This window comes from Mus caroli, unplaced genomic scaffold (assembly GCF_978045245.1).
Source record: "Mus caroli unplaced genomic scaffold, Mus_caroli_1 scaffold_8, whole genome shotgun sequence".
Taxonomy (NCBI): Eukaryota; Metazoa; Chordata; class Mammalia; order Rodentia; family Muridae; genus Mus; species Mus caroli.
Window position 1 is genome coordinate 131,370,209 of NW_028227263.1, and position 15,661 is coordinate 131,385,869.

Sequence of the window (15,661 nt, forward strand, 5' to 3'; positions counted from 1 at the left end):
CCATAACTTCATGAATATTCAGGATCATATCTGCTTGTCTTTGGGGAAAGTTATGACCATAGTAAAGAGGACTAGAAGAATATTTTTCAACAAAGCAGGAAAAGGATATTTCAAGGATGTCATAACTCCCAGCCACAAATATCATTCTATAAATAAGAGCTATGGGAAAGGCCCTTCCATTCTGAGAAATGTATGTTTATCGGATTGTGATAGTTCTGATTTGAGATCATGCTATGATGGAAAATCATAATCAAAAACAGCAGCCATTTCTCTCCCAAATTAGGTTCCCAAATGTAAAATCATCTCTCTAGAGTTACTTGGGTGGCAATGTTTAAAAAGAAAATAAATTTTGTCTTCTGAGTTGCTATTTCCTGATTTTCTATGCATATGGAATGAGTTCTGTAACTGCACAAAGTCAATGATTTCAAAAGAATAAATAGGTATCACTTAACTATTTTATGTCTTAAAGAGAAAAAGACAGAGATCAAACATAACATAACAAAGTTTTCAGATTGGCTGGCATGTTAGCAAAACCAAAACCTCCCCAAAAGACAACACTATGACACCATAGAACATTCTAAAGTAGATGTTTCTAATGTGTTGAATAACTATGAAATTTAGGGCAAAAAACTCACTGTGGAGGAAGTGTGTGTAAGCAGATGGAGTAGGAGGAGCAGAAAGAGAGAGTATAAAGTCAGAGGCAAGGTTTGCTCCTGTGTGTGCCATCTGCAGGCAACTGGAAGTGATGAGCCATCTTGTGATCTGGGTGTTCCTAGCTGTCTACATGTATGAGCTGAATGCAGGTGAGGTGAAAAAGAGGAGGTGAGGGTTATAAGAGGAGAGTCCAGAGCAAGTAAGGATAGATATAAGCTGAAGACAGCTCTCTCTGATAGCTTTTCAGTCAAGCAAATCAAGAGCAGAGAGCCATAGATTCTGCTGGTGTTCTTTTCCTCCTTTGTTGAGTGAACACTGAACAGGTGACTTTACCTATGAAGGAGCCTTGGTCTCGGTACTCATACGGCAACAAAAGTTTTCATGAAAGAGAGGGCAATAATTAATCGATTTAGAAACTTCTGCAAGGTCTGTTGTCAACAAAGCAAGGTCTAAAATAGTGTATGGGCTCAGCAATTCTTTGCATTATGATAATTTATTAATGCCCCTTTAGCTTGATGTTCACTGACAGTCTCTGTAAGTTTCAAAAACACATGGCTATCTCAAGTTCTCTTAGATATTGTCTTGCTGTATCAGTCTGAGTAAGTTCTTTGAGGTTATTATTCTGTTCACATCCAGTAGAAAAAAAGCATGACTACCTGAATTTTTTTCATTAGTTATATGATTACCATGCAAAATAATGGTTTTTGTTAGCTACATAGTTTCTCTAATGTGAATTTGTATATTATGAGATCTAAATTATGAAGCATTTAAGAAATGGCCATAAAGAATTACAGGGATGGAAATGGAGAGGAGCCTGAGGGGAAAAAAAAAAAAGTTCCAGCGACAGGCCCAAAGAGAGATCCAGCTCAAGGGGAGAGACCAAGACCTGGCACTATTACTGGGGCTATGGAGCACTCACAAAAAGGGACCTAGAATGACTGCCCACTAAAAGACCAAACAAGCAGCTGAGTCAGAGGCAGATAGTTGCACCCAACCAATGGACAGAAGCAGCTGTCCCATGTTGTTGAATTAGGGAAGGCTGAAATAAGCTGAGGAGAAAAGCAGCCCTGTAGAAAGACCAGCAATCTCAATTAATCTGGACCCCCAAGACCTCTCAAACACTAGACTACCAAACAGGCAGCGTACATCAGCTGATATGAGGCCACCAACACACATACGGCAGAGAACTGCCCAGTCTGTGTTCATTCAGAGATGATGCACCTAACCCTCAGGAGTCTGGAGGCCACAGGGAGTTTAGAGATCAGGTGGGGTTGGGGTGGAGACATCCACATGGAGACAGGGAGATAAGGAGGAGGTATGGGATGTAGAGCAGTAGGAGGGTGCATGGGAGAATAAAATATGGAGTGTAAAATAAATAACACAGACAGACAGACAGACATAAAAAATTTAAAAATAACAAAAAATGAAGCATTTAAATATCACAACTTATTTTATGTATAAATATTATGAAGTATATAGTTAGTTATATAATATGACAAATGTCTATTACTCTCAATATAAGCTCATAAAATTTATCATTTTCTACGTAATACTCACTATGGATTTTACATACATCCTTTGGTTTTGTTGATGGTTTTCTACCACTAGCCTCCTGTCACCCTCTGTTCTCTTCTGTAAATTTCTTTCCTCTCCACAAGAGACGTCTTTATGATTTCATGTCACATAATAATTTGGGTGATGATTAATTATGCCTATCAACCTGACAGGATCTACTGTCACATAGAAGACAAGCCTATTATAGATGATTCTGTGGTGAGTGATCTACATTGGATTAGTTTCTAGGCACACTTGTGAAAAGTTTTCTTGATTAGATTAATTGAAACAGAAGGATACACCCATAAAGTACATGGCACCAATTTCTTGACTTGAATTGTGGACTGCATTAAATGAGAAAGATACCTAAAAACAAATATTCATCATCTTCTGTTTCACAATTCTAGCTCCAGTGGTGACTAATATAATATATAGATATGAGCATATATACATATACTGCCACACATGAAAAAAATTACATTTTGTTTTTGGAATATGGAATGGCTTAATCCATTTAACTGGAAGTGTAATGATTTCAGAACCACAACTGTACCCAAAGGATATATGCATACTCATACAGAAATGTTCTGTTCACCACAATTTTCCAGAAGATGTCTGTTGAATTTTGAGTTGGCATCAGCCTGGTTATGAAGGACTGATTGAGACGATTCTAACCCCAATTTATCTGAAAATTCTCCTTATTTTTGACTTCACTTTTCCCCCTTGCCCCAGATTCCTTACATATGGCTAACATTTGCTATGATACCAGTAATCCCACTGCAGTATTCTGCTAATCCCTGATATATGCCATTGTCTCTCAGACAATATTTTCTCAGTTGAAAGCTGGTGAACAACAATGAGTGGGTAGAATTTGAATTGTACTTAATACTGTAGATGATTCTGACCTACTATAAGAAAGACATTTGGAACTGAGCTCTCATATGAGAAGGTAGAAATTCCTGGCTTTTCTTTTTCTTTAAATTGGATATTTTATTTATTTACTTTTCAAATGTTATCCCCTTTCCCAGTTTCCCATCTGCAAACCCCCTACCTAGTCCTCCCTAACCCTACTTCAATGAGGGTGTTCCCCCACCCACCTACCCACTCCTGCCTCACCTCCTCTACACTGGGGCACAAGCATTCACAGGACCAAGGGCCTTCCCTTCCAATGATACCAGATAAAGCCCCTTCAGCTCCTTCAGTCCTTCCCCTAAAGCCTGCATTGGGGTCCCTGTGCTCATTCTGATGGTTGGCTGCAAACATTCACATCTGTATTGATCAGGATCTGGCAGAGCCTCTCAGGAGACAGCTGTGTCCTGTCAGCTAGCACTTCTTGACATCTGCAATATTGTCTGGGTTTAGTGTTTGCAGGTGGGATGAATTCCCAGGTGGGGAAGTCTCTGGATGACCTTTCCTTCAGTCTGTTCCACTCTTTTCCCTCTATTTCCTTTAGGCAGGAGTAATTCTGGGTTAAAATTTTGGAGATGAATGGGTGGCACCATCCCTCAACGTTGGGGCCACACCTAACATCTGAATATGCTCTCTCAACAGGTTTTCCCTAGCCTATGTGGGGTATTTCAGCCAATGTCACCCCCAGGGCTTCCTGGGAGGGTGTTGCTTTCCTGGAATCTGTGACTTTCTGGTTGCTGTCAACAATTCCCAATCCCCTATTGCTACACACCTCTGTTCAATTTCCTGACCTCTGTACATTTCCTCCATCTCCTCCCATAACTGATAGTTCCCCTCTTTTTCCCCTCCCCCTCTTCTCTTCCTCAAAAATTCCTCTCATCTTCTACATCCCTTGATTATTTTGTACACCCTTCTAAGTAGGACTAAAGCATCCACTCTTTGGTCTTCCTTCCTCTTGACATTCATGTGGTCCAAAAGTTGTATCTTGAGTATACCATGCGCTTTGCCTAATATCCACTTATCAGTGAGCATATACCATGTATGTTCTTTTATGAAAGAGTTACATCACTCAGGATGATATTTTCTAGATCCACCCATTTTCCTGTGAATTTCATGAAGTCATTGTTTTTAATAGCTCAGTACTATTCCATTGTATGAATGTACCATATATTCCATATCCATTCCTCAGTTGAGAGACATCTGGGTTGTTTACAGCTTCTAGTTAGTATAAATATGGCTACTAGGAGCATAGTGGAGCATGTGTCCTTATTACATGTTGAAGCACATCTGAGTATATGCACAAGAGTGGTATAGCTGGTGCCTCAGGAGGTACTATGCCCAATTTGGGGAGGAAGAGACAGACTGATATCCAGAGTTGTTGTACCAGCTTGCAGTCTCACCAGCAATGGAGAGTGTTCCTCTTTCTCCACATTCTCAACAGCATCTGCTGTCATCTGAGTTTTTGATCTTAGCCATTCTGACCCGTGTTAGGTGTAATCTAAGGGATGTTGATTTGCAATTCCCTGATGACTAAGGATGTTGAACATTTCTTTAGGTGCTTCTCAGCCATTCCAGTTTCCTCATTTCAGAAGTCTTTTGTTTAGCTCTACTTCCCCATTTTTAATAGGGTTATTTGGTTCTCTGGAGTCTAACTTCTTCAGCTCATTGTATATACTGAATATTAGCCCTCTATCAGATGTGGAATTGGTAAAGATTTTTTCCCAATCTGTTGGTTGCCATTTTGTCCTATTGACAGTGTCCTTTGTCTTACAGAAGCTTTGCAATTTTTGAGGTCCCATTTGTCCATTCTTGATCTTAGAGCATAAGCCATTGGTGTTCTGCAAGGGAAATTTTCCCCTATGTCAAAGTGTTCCAGACTCTTCCCCACTTTCTCTTCTATTAGATTCAGTGTATCTGGTTTTATGTGGAGGTCCTTGATCCACTTGGACTTGAGCTTTGTACAGGAAGATAAGAATGGATCAATTTTCATTCTTCTTCATGTTGACTACCACTTGAACCAACACTGTTTGTTGAAAATGCTGTCTTTTTTCTTTTTCTTTTTTCCAAAGAGCCCCACTGAGCAAAACATTAACTCCTTACAGCTGAAGTTAAGTGCAGTACCTATAGGTTTCTTTTTTTTTTCTTTTTTTCTTAGATATTTTCTTTATTTATATTATCCCCTTTCCTAGTTTACCCTCCGAAAATCCCCTATCCCCTCCCCCCTCCACTGGATGGTTTTAGCTACTTTGTCAAAGATCAAGTGTCCACAGGTGTGTGGTTTCATTTCTGGGTCTTCAATTCTATTCCATTGATCTACATGCCTGTTCCTGTACAAATACCATGCAGGTTTTATCACTATTGCCCTGTTGTGCAGCTTGAGGTCAGGGATGGTGATTCCACCAGAGATTCTTCGATTGTTGAGAATAGTTTTTGTTATTCTGTTTTTTTATTTTATTCCAAATGAATTTGGGAATTGTTCTTTCTAACTCTATGAAGAATTGAGTCAACATCTAATGAAATGATCCTGTCTTTTTCTTTGACTTTGTTTAAGAAAAACAAAGATTATGTTGATGGATTTCCTATATTGAATGATCCCTGCATTCCTGGGATGCAGCCAAGTTGATCATAGTGAATGATCATGTTGATGTGTCCTTGGATTGAGTTTTTTTGAGTACTTGTGCATCAATATTCATAAGGAAAATTGGTCTGAAGTTCTGTTTCTTTGTTGGGTCTTTGTGTGGTTTTCTTATCAATGTAGCTATGGCTTTATAGAATGAATAAGGTAGTGTTCCTTCTGTTTCTATTTTGTAGAATATTTTGAAGAGCATTGGTATTAGGTCTTCTTTTTTATTATTTTCTTCTTTAATATATTTCATATTTTCTTTATTTACATTTCAAATGTTATCCAATTTCCTGGTTTCCCACCAAAAGCCAAATCTTCTTATTGCCAACCCTCTCCCCATGCTCACCAACCCACCCACTCCTGCTTCCTGCCCCTGACAATCCCCTACACTGGGGCATAGAGCCTTCACAAGACCAAGGGCCTCTCATCCCATTGATGACTGACTAGGCCATCCTCTGCTGCATATGGAGCTGGCATCATGAGTCCCACCATGTGTACTCTTTGGTTGGTGGTTTAGTCCTTGGGAGTTCTGGGAATGCTGGTTGGTTCACATTGTTGTTCCTCCTATGGGGCTGTAAACCCCTTCAACTCCTTGGGTCTTTTCTCTAGCTCTTTCATTGGGAACAAGCCATCTGGTCCTGGGTGCTTTTTTTTGGGGGGGGGGGGAGCTGGGAGACTTTTAGTGACTGCTTCTATTGCTTTAGGAGTTATGGGATGGTTTAGATGGTTTATGTGATCCTGATTTAACTTTGGTACTGGGTATCTGTCTAGAAAATTGTCCATTTCTTTGAGATTTTCCAGTTTTGTTGAATATAGGCTTTTGTAGTAGGATCTGATGATTTTTTAATTTCCTCAGTTTCTGTTGTTATGTCTCCCATTTCATTTCTGATTTTGTTAATTTGGATAGTGTCTCTGTACCATCTGGTTAATGATTTAACTATCATGTTGATTTTCTCAAGGAACCAACTCCTGGTTTTGCTAATTCTTTGTATAATTTTTTTCTTCCTACTTGGTTGATTTCAGCCCTGAGTTTGATTATTTCCTGCCATCTACTCCTACTGAGTGCATTTGTTTCTTTCTGTTCTGGAGCTTTCAGGTGTGCTATTAAGCAACTAGTGTATGCTCTTTCTGGTTTCTTTTTGGAGGCACTCAGTGCTATGAGTTTTTCTTCTTAGCATTGCATTCATTGTGTCCCGTAATTTTGGGCATGTTGTGCTTTCATTGTCATTAAATTCTAAAAAGTCTTTAATTTTTTTTCTGTATTTCTTCCTTGACTAAGTTATCATTGAATAGGGCATTGTTAAACTTCCATGTGTATATTGGCTTTCTGGTTTTTATTTTTGTTGTTCTTGTTATTGAAAGCAAGCCTTAGTCAGTGAGGATCTGACAGTAGGGATGGGATTATTTAAAACTTCTTGTATCTGTTGAGACCTGTTCTGTGATCAATTATATGGTCAGTTTTGGAGAAGGTACCATGAGGTGCTGAGAAGAAGGTATATTCTTTTGTTTGAGGGTGAAAAGTTCTATAGATATTTGTTAAATCCATTTGTTTCATAAATTCTGTTAGTTTCAATATGCCTCTTTAGTTTCTATGATCTGTCCATTGATGAGAGTGAGGTGTTGAAGTCTCCCACTATGATTGTGTGAGTTGCAATATGTGCTTTGAGCTTTTGTAAAGTTTCCTTTATGAATGTGGGTTCCCTTGCATTTGGGGCATAGATATTCAGAACTGAGAGTTCAGTTTAGCAGATTTTTCCTTTGAAGAGTATGTAGTGTCCTTCCTTATCCTTGTTCATAACTTTTAGTTGAAAGTCAATTTTATTCTATATCAGAATGGCTATTCCGACTTGTTTCTTGCAACCATTTGCTTGGAAAATTTTCTCCCAGACCTTCAATCTGAGGTAATATCTGTCTTTTTCACTGAGGTGTGTTTCCTGTATTAAGCAAAATTTTGGGTCCTGTTTATGTAGCCAGTCTGTTAGTCTATGTCTTTTTATTATTGAGTCCATTATTGTTACAAGAGCTATTAAGAAAAAGTGATTGTTGCTTCCTATTATTTTTGTTATTAGAAGTAGAATTATCCTTATGTGGCTATCTTCTTTTTGGTTTGTTAAAAGACAATTATTTTCTTGCTTTTTCTATGGTGTAGTTTCCCTCCTTGTGTTGGGGTTTTCCATCTATTATCCTTTGTGTAATGAATTTGTTGGATTATATTGTGTAAATTAGGTTTTGTCATGGAATATCTTGGTTTCTCCATCTATGGTAATTGAGAATTTGGCTGGGTTTAGTAGTCTAGGCTGGCATTTGTATTCTCTTAGGATCTATATGACATCTGCCCAGTATCTTCTGACTTTCATAGTCTCTGGTGAAAAAATTGGTGTGATTCTGATAGGTCTGCCTTTATATGTTACTTGACATTTTTCCCTTAATGCTTTTACTATTCTTTGTGTAATGAATTTGGTGTTTTGGTTATTATGTGATGGGAGGAATTACTTTTCTTGTCCAATCTATTTGGAATTCTATAGGCTTCTTGAATGTTTATGTGCATCTCTGTCTTGAGGTTAGGAAAAGTTTCCTGTATATTGTTAAAGATATTTACCGGCCCTTTAATTTGGGAATCATTGTTCTCTTCTATAGCTATTATCATTCATTTTGGTCTTCTCATATTTCCTTGATTTCCTAGATGCTTTGATTTAGAATCTTTTGCATTTTGCATTTTCTTTAACGGTTGTGTTAATGTTTTCTATGGTATTTTCTGCATCTGGGATTCACTCTTCTATCTCTTATATTCTGCTGGTGATGCTTATATCTACAGCTCCTGATCTCTTTCCTAGGATTTCTATCTACAGGGTTGTCTCCCTTTGATTTTTTTATTGTTTATATTCCCATCTTTAGATCCTGGATGGTTTTGTTCAATTCCTTCCCCTGTTTTGTTGGGTTTTCCTGTAATTCTTTAAGAGAATTTTGTGATTCCTCTTTAAGGGCTTCTACCTGTTTACGTGTGTTCTCCTGTATTTCTTTAAGGGAGTTATCTATGTCCTTCTTAAAGTCCTCTATCATCATCATGAGATGTCATTTTAAATCAGGGTCTTGCTTTTCCAATGTGTTGTGGTATCCAGGACTTGCTGTGGTGGGAGAATGAGGTTCTGATGATGCCAAATAGCCTTGGTTTCTGTTGCTTATGTTCTTGCCCTTGCCTCTTGCCATCTGGTTATCTCTGGTTCTTGTTGGCTCTGTTTACTCTGACTGTGGTGTGTCCCTCATGTATGCCTCTGTGTCAGCACTCCTAGGACACCAGTCTTAACCTGGAAGAATTTATGTATGGAAAGCTGTGGCACAGGGTCAGCTCCATGGTACAGAGAGAAACTGCAAGGGTTCTGACCAGAGCTGTTACTTGGTTCCTATATCCTAGTGGCTCTGGGAAAATACATCTTGAGCCAGGAATTTGAGCAGAAGTGGTAGTCTTAACCTGTGCTCACAGGTGTGCCAGCACTCCTGTGAGACCACCCCTCTTCCGGTGGGACCCTTTAATGGAGATCTGGCACAGAACCAGCACTGGGGCTCAGAAGAAAACCAGAATGATCCTGTCCCTGGCCATTCCTTGGTTCCTGTGTCCTGATGGCTCAGGGAGGGCCCCTCTTTGGCCAGGAATTTGAGCAGAAGTGGTGGTCTTACCTGTGTATTCAGGTATGTCAGCACTCTTGGGAGACCTGCTCTCTCCTTGTAGGCTCCGTATATGGAGAGCTGTGGCACAGGGTTAATTGTAGGCACAGATGGAAACTGGAAGAATCCTGTCCCTGGCTGTTCCTCAGTTCCTGTGTTCTGAGAGCTCTGGGTGGATCCCTCTTAGGCCAGATATTTGAGCAGAAGTGATGGTCTTACCTGTGCTCCCAGATGTGTCAGCACTCCTGAGAGATTAGCACTCTCAAGGCAGGGCTTGAGTGTGAAAAGCTGTGGCACAGGGTCAGCTCCAGGAACAGACTTCCTGGTTTTCATATCTTGATGTGACATTTCCAGGATAAATATTCAACCCCAACTTCATATGACATTGCAGAATGTTTTATGTATTTCATAGTTAGTCTGGGAATGCAGTTTTTTGGGAGGTGGTTTACATTTTGCCCATTCATTTTGTCTTTCAGAATTGATCTCTCATTTACATCCTCCAGATCAAGGTAAGCAACCAACTCTATTGGGCAGTATCTCAATTATCAACCCTTATAAAGCATTAGGTTTGAGGAGGTTCTGACACTTTTTAGTCATGTAACTTTTTCTTGCATTATTCTTCTGAAATGGGCCATAGTGGTCAAACCAGATATTGAAGATCCAGGTTAGTGACCAACTCCTGGTCACTCAAGAAAAATACTCCCTTCTCCATTAGGACCAAGATAAGACAATGTAGGTTCCTGCATTTTATTATTTCCTTTGTCATTGACAAATAATAATTATATATTTATACATGTTAAAAATAATATTTGGATATAGATATATACCATGGGTTGTTAAATCGAGGTAAGTAATATAACTATCCTATTACAAACAGAAAATTTTAATGCTCAGAGCATAAGCCATCTGAAATTATTTCTTATTTTAAGATCAAGAAAATATAAGTACATAATCAGTGGAGGTGGGTTAGTAGTTAAGAGTGAACCCTTCACCATGGAGCAATACATTATGAGAAGACAAAGATATGCTGCTGCTGCTGCTGCTGCTGCTGCTGCTGCTGCTGCTGCTGACAGGACAAAGAATATTTGTGGAGGGCAGTGGGGAACTTGGAAAGAAGTTTTGGACATCTTGGTAATTCAGGAAAGCACATGATGAAAAAGGTTCCAGAGTCTGAATTCTGGAAATGAAGTCTCTCTCACTGCTAATAGACCTCCACTGAGGAAATCGCAGACTTTTTTGGAGATTTGCTAATATTTTCTGTCTTAAGTAGAAAAAACAGAGAGTGACACTAGCTGCACATGGATGGAAGTAAGATCATAGAGAGATGTTCTGGAGATCACATTGGCAAAGCAACAGATACGGTGTTTTGTTTTGTTTTGTTTTTCAGAAAAAAAAGAAAATATATGCTGTAGTTACTATCTGTTGCTGTGATGCTATGTGGTCCTTTTGGATTCAACACAACTCAAACATCACCATGTCACTGTAGCAAAGAAGAGCTCATTTTTATCATTTTTATACTGATCTATCTGGGATGCTGAAGTACAACCCTGAGCCAGAATGCTCTACAATCTCAAAAGCCATAATCACCTGTGCCAAATTATAATTGCATATTTCACTAATCAGAATTCAGGATAGAGGACTTTCCTAAGAACATTTCTTTGTGGTACATTTATTGTCTTTCCATCGGTTGGTTTGCTCAGCTGTGGCAGAATAACATGCTCATGACTTATGTCTCAACTTGACAACTGGGATGTTGCTCATCCAGGGAGGTCTTAGGAACTTAAAACTTTTTTGACCTCTATTCAAAAATAGGAGTTTTATTGAAAGTGGCCTCAGTTTGGTTCCTTCTTACATTGATAAAACACTGACCTACTGAGAAAGAAATTAAGGGGAAATGCCCCTCACAACAGCTACAAATAAAATAAGATATTTTGGTGTAATTCTAACCAAGAAAGTGAAAGACCTCTGTGACAAGAATTTCAAGCCTCTGAAGAAAGAAATTGAAGAAGATATGATGAGATTAAATGACTTCCCATGCTCATGAATCAGTAAAACTAACATAGTGAAAATGTCCATGTTACCAAAAGCAATCTATAGATTCAATGCAATTTCCATCAAATTCCAACACAATCTTTTTACAGACCTTGAAAAAAATTCTCAACCTCATTTGGAAACACAAAAAAATCATAGATAGCTAAAATTATTCAGTACAATAAAAGAACTCTGGAGGTATCACCATCCCTGATCTAACCTGTACTACAGAGAAAAAATAAATATAATAAAAAACTCATGATACTGGCATAAAAATAGGCTTATCAATGGAATTGAAGTGAGGACCCACAAATAAACCCACACACCTATGGACATTTTATGTCTAACAAAAATACTCAAACAATACAAAGGAAAAAAGAGAACATCTTCAACAAATGGTACTGGTCTAACTGTATATATGCATATAAAAAAGTGAAAACATATCCACATTTATCACCCTGCGCAAAACACATGTCCAAGTGGATCAAATACCTCAAGGTAAAACTCAATATGCTAAGCCTAGTAGAAAATAGAATGAAAAATATCCTTGAACACATTATTACAGAAGACATTCTCTTGAACAGAACACTAAGAGCTCAGTCACTAAGATCAACAACTAACAAATAAGACCATGTGAAACTGAAAAGCTTCTGTAAGGCAATCAACATTGTCAATAGGACAAAGTTATACCCTACAGAATGGGAAAAAATCTTTACCAACCCTAGATCTGACAGAGATAATATCCAAAATATAGAAAGAATCCAAAAAAATAAATACAAATAACCTAATTTAAAAATGGGGTACAGAGTTAAACAGAATTCTCAACAGAGGAGTCTTGAATGGCAAGAAGCAATTTAAAAATGTTCAAAGTCCTTAGTCATCAGGGAAATATATCAAAATTGCCCTAAGAATCCATCTTTCATCCAGCAGAATAGCTAAGATCAAAACCTCAAGGGATAGCAGAGGCTGGGGGGTATGTGAAGCAAGAGAACCACTCTTCTACAGATGTTGGGAATATAAACTTATACAGTCATTTTGGAAATCAATCTGGCAGTTTCTCAGAAAACTGAAAGTAGTTCCACCTCAAGACCAAGTTATACCACTCTTGGGCAAATATCCAAAAGATACTTACTCTACCATACTACAAGGACACTCACTCAACTATGTTCACAGCTTCTTTACTCATAATAGCCAGAAACTGGAAACAACCTAGATGTCCCTCAAAGAATAGATAAAGAAAATATGGTACATTTTCACAATGAAACACTACTTAGCTTTTAAAAACAAGAACATCGTGAGATTTGCTAGCTAATGGATGGTACTAAAAAATATCCAGAGTGAGGTAACACAGACCTAGAAGGACACATATGGTATGAACTCACTTATAGGTGGACACTAACCATAAAGTACAGGATAAGCATGCTACAATCCATAGGCCCAAAGAAGCTAAGTAACAAGGAGGGCCCAAGGGAGAAGGTTTGAATTTCACTCATAAGAAGAAATAAAACAGACATTGGAAATGAATGGGTGGAGAAAACTTGATATGAGAAGGGGTGAGGAGTACAACATGGATTGAGATCAGGTGTGAGGAGAGTAGGGATTCAAGAGGGGTGAGAGAAAGAATGGAACTTGTTGTATAGGTACATCTCCAGGATACACTAGAGACCTGGATTGGGAGAAGCTCCTGTGAGTCCAAGCTGAGACTCCTAACAGTGGAGAATTTTGAGCTCTAAGAGGCTACCTCCTGTAACCAGTCAGGACTTCAAGTGGAGGGAGGAAGACACTAACCCAATCACAAATACTTTGACACAAAGTGTGTCCTGTCTACAAGATATTCAAGGATAAAAATAGAACAGAAATTGAAGAAATGGCCAACAAATGACTGGCTCGACTTGAGATACACCCCATAGGAGAAAGCCAACCCTTGATACTATTAATGATACTCCCCTAAGCTTGCAGACAGGAATCTAGCATAACTGTCATCTGAGGGGCTTTACCCAGTAACTAATGGAAACAGATTCAGTGGTTTGGTTCCCATGGGCAATCTCCTATTCTCTGGGGTCAAGAGGAGAGGAAATGGTGGAAGGGGTATGAGGATGGGACTGGGAGAAGAAAAAGGAGAAGGAGCTGCAATATGGATATTAAATAAATAAATAAATAAATAAGTAAATAAATAAATAAATAAATAAATAAATAAATAAATAAATAAATAAATAAATACTGGTGACCTAAAACAACTTGGGGAAGGGGATTTGGCTTACACTTATAAATCACAGTCTATCATTGAAGGAAGTCTGGAAGGAACTTAAGCAGGATCAGAAGTAGCAATATTTAAGGAAATGTTCCTTCCAGTAAAAAGCTTCACAGTCGATTCACAGTATTCCCAAGGAATAACACACTGAGGTCCATATTAAGCAACACCCCACTCCTGGCAGCAATTTCAATTCTACTTATGTTTGGTTGGTGTGATAAAATACAAAATTCAACTTGGGAATAGAAGGGATTATTTGGCTAACACTTTGTAATCACAATACATCATTGAGGAAATCAAGGCCAGGAACTGAAGCAGGGGCAGAGGAAGAAAACATGAAGGATGCTGCCAACTGGTTTTCACTCCCTTACTTGTTCATCTTAATTTCTTGTACAAAACAGTCAAACCTCCCAGGAATAACAATACCCACATTGAGATAGACCTTTCTATATCAATCATTAGTCAAGAAAATACCCTACAGATATGCCCACAGACCAATCTACCTAATCAACATAGATGATGAGAAAGATGAAAAAGAGTGTGAACTCTGATAAATGAGATCCCTCCTTGCTAAAGAACTTTTTATGTGGAAGCCAGCATCTCCAACCTGAATCCAGCTCTGGGCCAAAATGAGACTTCCTTGGAAATTTTGCTGATTTTTGTATTACAAGTGTGAAAGGCAGCAAGTGACATCAGCTTCAGGTGTATGTGAGGATGATGAGAGAACAATTGTTATGTTGCTGCCAAAATAGATGTTCCAAAGTCAAGTCCCAGTTATGCATGACAACTCAAAGTTCCAATCTTAGCACTTACAAAGCTAGACAGGAAAATTAACATGAGCTACAAGCAAGCCCTGGCCTAAGGAGTGAGTCTGAAGTCTAACTGAGTGAGAAAAAATTCAAAAACAAAGCAATTTGAAAGTCAGTCTCCTACATGATCTTATTTTATATGCTAATTTTTTTCTGTTTTCCAGAGATTTCTACTGATAGCTGTGTCTTTCCATTTGTTTATGCTGATGGATTCCACTACAGTTGTATCTCCATCCGCAGTGACTATGATTGGTGTTCTCTTGACTTTCAATTCCAAGGAAGGTGGCGGTACTGTACAGCACAGGGTAAGAATCCTACAAAGGCATACATCAGATGCCAGGAACCAAAAGGAGAGTACATTGGGATATTAGAAATAATAAGGTTCATATATTTTCATTTCTGCACAATTTGCAAAACTTCAACACAATCTGGCAGAAAAAAATAACTGACTGTTTTCTCAGCAGGGATTAATCTGAGAACAGTGTTCATAGTTCATTCTTTACCCATCTTTCTATGCAGATCCCCCAAAGTGTATTTTCCCTTTCCAATTCAAACAAAAGCTCATTAAGAAGTGCACCAAGGAGGGCTATATTTTGAATCGGAGTTGGTGTTCATTGACTGAAAATTACAACCAAGATGGAAAATGGAAGCAATGTTCTCCTAACAAGTAAGACAATGGGAGAAGGTAGATCAGTGCCTCGCTGAGCTATGAAAGAGGAGCAAAGCATTAGGTTGATTGATAAGGAGCCTGAGATCTAGATCTCTGGGCTATGACTCAGTTACAGGGCAACAAATACTTCCTGTGAAGTATCTCCTGTGGAGTACAACAAGCTTATCAAGCCATGTGGTGCTAGTAGGAAATATTCAGCTCTGGTTTTGTAGCTCAAACTAAGCCACTAGCAGAACAAGTGTACTGGGTCATTGGCAAGTATAATATGTTGGTGTGCTTATACATGCTGTCTAATGATTATAATCATATATAATCTTCTTGTCGTTGTGACAAAACACTCCAGGAAAACAATCTGGCAAAGGAGGGGAAGGATTAGTTTCATTCACATTTGGATGTGAGGATGCAGGACACAGTCTATCATGGTGAGGGAGGTGTAGGGGTGAGAGCATGAGGCAGCTGATCACATTGTGTCTGACAACAAAAAGATATATGCTGGT

The 15,661-nt window shown here is 38.6% G+C and overlaps 1 protein-coding gene across 1 annotated transcript; it reads left to right on the forward strand.

Annotated features, from left to right (window-relative positions):
- The first annotated feature begins 742 nt into the window (after nt 1-742).
- Nucleotides 743-15,165, forward strand: LOC110299492 (binder of sperm protein homolog 2). Its single transcript, XM_021169202.2, has 4 exons — nt 743-803; nt 9,880-9,912; nt 14,659-14,799; nt 15,014-15,165. Exons 1-4 carry the CDS (start codon nt 746-748, stop codon nt 15,163-15,165), a joined length of 384 nt encoding a protein of 127 aa, XP_021024861.2. The 5' UTR covers nt 743-745.
- The last annotated feature ends 496 nt before the right edge of the window (nt 15,166-15,661 follow it).